Source organism: Triticum dicoccoides, chromosome 7A, assembly GCF_002162155.2.
Source record: "Triticum dicoccoides isolate Atlit2015 ecotype Zavitan chromosome 7A, WEW_v2.0, whole genome shotgun sequence".
In the NCBI taxonomy this organism is placed as follows: Eukaryota; Viridiplantae; Streptophyta; class Magnoliopsida; order Poales; family Poaceae; genus Triticum; species Triticum dicoccoides.
The window spans coordinates 678828537-678832343 of record NC_041392.1 but is presented as its reverse complement, the minus strand read 5'-3'; the positions used below and the strand labels follow the sequence as shown (position 1 = coordinate 678832343).

Below are 3807 nucleotides of genomic sequence, written 5' to 3'. Positions count from 1 at the left end.
GGTGGGAGGCGAGCCTCGGAGTCACCTATCGGGGCGACATATAAGGGACTCTTGTTTTTCCGGTTGTTCTAGTTGGCCAGGAGAACTTATCCCTAGATTGAGGCGGCCAACAACGTCAAGGATATTCCGTCGGGCATCATGGAATCCGGTCCTATCTATGCATAGAGGTATCATGGTTCCCTACCCCTCACATGACACATAAGAGATAGGTGGGGGGCATGGATGGGTTCAACGTGGCCGGTTGTGGATGGTGGGGAACGGAGGCTCGTCGTAATCGCCTCTGAGGGCAGTTTTTTGACAGATAGAGTTGCTTGGCCCAACCGAGAAACCTCTATATGGGGTGAAAGATTTATTTTTGATCTAGGTAAAATCCAAGTGTAATAAACAGATACTCCTTGATGAAATTTGAAAAATACAGATACGAATGGTGAGCTTCAAGTATGAGACAAGACAGCGGAGGATGATAAGCAGTGCACCATCCAACATGAATACTCGTGTGAATCGGTTGGAACGATTTCTCTGTACTGTCATGATGTTTGATGAATATATCAGATTTAAAAAAAAAGATAATTGAAATGATTTGTCCGCAAAATAAATCTTCAGAACAAGGGCCGGAAATTAAAGAAGAACGATGAGCTGGTGCTCTGCTCCCTGCATATAGCCCCCCTGCTCCTGCTGCTACCTCTGCGGTTCGTTTCAGAAGTACAATTTCAGGCTTGGCCCCGAAGGAACAAGAACTCGACAAGATCAAGAGGAAAGCAGCCGCGTCCGCGTTCGACCAAGCGTAGCAAACGTGCAACACAAGGTAACAATCAATCAAACCTGTCTACGACACCCGCAATGCTTCTCCTCCTGCCGCGAATCTCTTCTTGATGGTACCGTCACCGCCGCCACTGACGGGCGTGCGCTTCCATTGCATGCTCGGCCGCTCCAGGAGAAGAGGAGATGGGCCGCGGGAGGGTGGAGATCAGGCGGATCGCCAACGACGTCTCGCGGCGGGCCACCTTCGGCAAGCGCAGCGCCGGGCTGCTCAAGAAGGCGCGGGAGCTCGCCGTGCTCTGCGACGTCGACCTCGGCGTCCTCGTCTTCGACGGCGCCGGCAGCGGCAGGCACGCCCACTACTGCAGCCCCAACACCAGGTTCGCCCGTCCGTTCCTTCCTCCATCTTCTCAGCCCAGTCTCATGGCTCCACCGTCTCGGTTCATTCCGGATTGCTCTGTCACTCAAGCCTAGTACTCTGGATTTGGTTCTGCGATGCTCTGTCTAGCTTGGTGCCCCCTCTGCCGTGTTTACTATCAGATTGCTCTCTTCTTAATACTAGTACAAGTTTATATGTGTGCGGTGCACCGGTGATTCATTCTCGACAAGCGAGATTCTGCATTCTCTTCAGATTAACTTACTCAAGTCACTTGAAAACCTTAAGAGTTATCCAATGCCAACCGATTTACTGTGCAGACGCCATTGATTTGTCATTTGTGTGAAAAAGAGTATGACATTAGTATTGTTAAGTATATATGTTGTGTTTGTCTTGTACATGCTCAGGCCCATAGTCTAGAGTGAGGCCCAGGCCCATGTAACATTGTATATATCTCTCTCCTCCTTGATACAGAAAACTGTTCGGTCATTCTCTCTTCCTCACGTTTTCTAACATGGTATCAGAGCAGGACCAAACCCTGGTTCCTCTTCCAGCCGCCACCCATGAAATCGCCGCCGGTGAGGTGATTCAGGCGGATCTGGCTGGTGAGGAGACATCCACATCGCTGCCCCATCACATCTTCGTCATCAACCTGTAGGAGCTGCTCTCCAGCAGCTCCTCTGTGTGTCCTCATAGCTACTCTGTGAGAATACTTCCCCTGCTCTCCAGCAGCCATCTCCAGCAAGCTCTTGGTGCCTTCCCTGCTCTATAGCAAGCTCCAGGCGTTCCCCTTCTATCCAGCAAGATCCAACAAGCTCCACCTTCTATCCAGTGAGATCCAGATCCAGCTTCTGTTTGTGGCTGTCTGCTGCTCTTCTCTTGTTGCTGCCTGCAGCTGCTATCAGATTGGGTGTTTCCAGCTGCTGACCGCTCACCACTATGGCAAGAAATGATTTCGGATTTGGTTCTTTGATCATAGATATCAAGCTTGATGGTTCAAACTACAGGCAATGGGCATTTTCTGCCCGGACTGTCTTGAGGACAGCTGGTTTTGTTTCTCATCTGACAGATGATCCACCTAGTCCAAATGATGATGCAGCAAGGAAGTCTTGGCAAAAGATCGATGATCGTGTGATGGGAGTTTTAATTCTGGGTGTTGAACCCTCACTCCGAATGAGTCTTGAGCATCACACTTCAGCTAAAGAGATATGGAAGTACTTTGAGCAGCGCTACCTTCAGCCCAGCAGTGCACTTCATTTCTCCTTGTTGCAGAATTTACACAACACTCGGCAGCCAGAAGACATGTCCATAGAAGAGTACTATGGAGGTTTCACTCGCATCACTGGGCAGCTAGGTTCCATGGTTCCAAAGGGTAATTCTGGTTGTGAGTCATGTGCAGCAAAGGGAAAGTATGACCATCAGACTCTCATGTTTCAGTTTGTGATGGGTCTCAAGCCAGACTTTGAGAATATTCACACTCAATTGCTTGGTCGTACGACTCCTCCCACCTTGATAGAGGCACTTGCTAGCTTGATCGCTGAGGAGACTCGTCTCCGTTCTCTTGGGGCTACTTCTGCGCAGACTCTACACACTAGTGTTCTGGCTTTTCCTCAACGGCCAGGTGCCTCCAAGGCCACACCTTCAACTGTCGTCTGCTCGTTCTGCAAGAAGGCAGGACACCACAGAGATGGTTGTTTCAAGCTTCATCCAAAGCTGTTAGCTGAGTTTCAGGCTAGACGGGCCCTCAATCAGCAGCGTCGTGCACCCCAGGCTCCTTATCAGCAGCAAGCTCCTTATCAGCAGCAAGCGAGGGGTGCTTCTACATCTGTTCTCTCTCAGCCCGCTGTTGCTGCAACCCAGCCTTGGGTTTTGGACTCTGGAGCTTCTTTCCATGTGACCTCTGATCACTCTCAGTTTGTGTCTTGCCAGCCAGTGCGGGATGGTGCCTCTGTTCAGACTGCTGATGGTACACCTTGTTCTATTACTCATCAGGGTTCTCTTTGCACATCCAAGTTTTCTGTTCCTGCCATCTCCTTTGCTCCAGAGCTGTCCATGAATCTTATGTCTGTTGGCCAGCTTGCTGATATGAACTACTTTGTTGGTTTTGATGACTCATTTTGTTATGTGCAGGACCGTCCGAGCAAGAGGGTCATTGGAACTGGCCATCTCCGTAGAGGATCCACATCCCTCTACATCCTTGACACCTTACACCTTCCTTCAGCTTCCACCACATCCGCGTTCCAGATGGTTGCATCAACATCAAGATCCACTTCGTCGTTTTCTTTTGCCCAGTGGCACCATCGCTTAGGTCACTTGTGTGGTTCTCGTTTATCTACCCTTGTTCGACAAGGTGTTTTGGGTCATGTTTCCATAGATGCTGGTTTTCACTGTAAGGGTTGTAAGCTAGGGAAACAAATACAGCTTCCATACTCTTCCAGCACTACTCATTCTAGTCATCCTTTTGATTTAGTGCACTCTGATGTATGGGGTCCTTCCCCCTTTGTTTCGAAAGGTAGCCACAAACATTATGTCATATTTGTTGATGATCACTCTCGACATACTTGGGTCTATTTTATGAAGCATCGTTCTGAGTTGTTTTCTATATATAAGGCTTTTGTACATATGGTCCATACTCAGTTTTCCAGTGTTGTTCGTGTTTTTCGTTCTGACTC

At 49.1% G+C, this 3807-nt stretch overlaps 1 protein-coding gene across 1 annotated transcript in view; it reads left to right on the top strand.

Annotated features, from left to right (window-relative positions):
* The first annotated feature begins 945 nt into the window (after nucleotides 1–945).
* Nucleotides 946–3807, top strand: part of LOC119334501 (MADS-box transcription factor 29-like) — a 7443-nt gene continuing 4581 nt past the window's right edge. Inside the window, exon 1 of the mRNA XM_037607061.1 lies at nucleotides 946–1139. Within this exon, the coding sequence (XP_037462958.1) occupies nucleotides 946–1139 (194 nt within the window). The remainder of the gene's footprint in view (nucleotides 1140–3807) is intronic.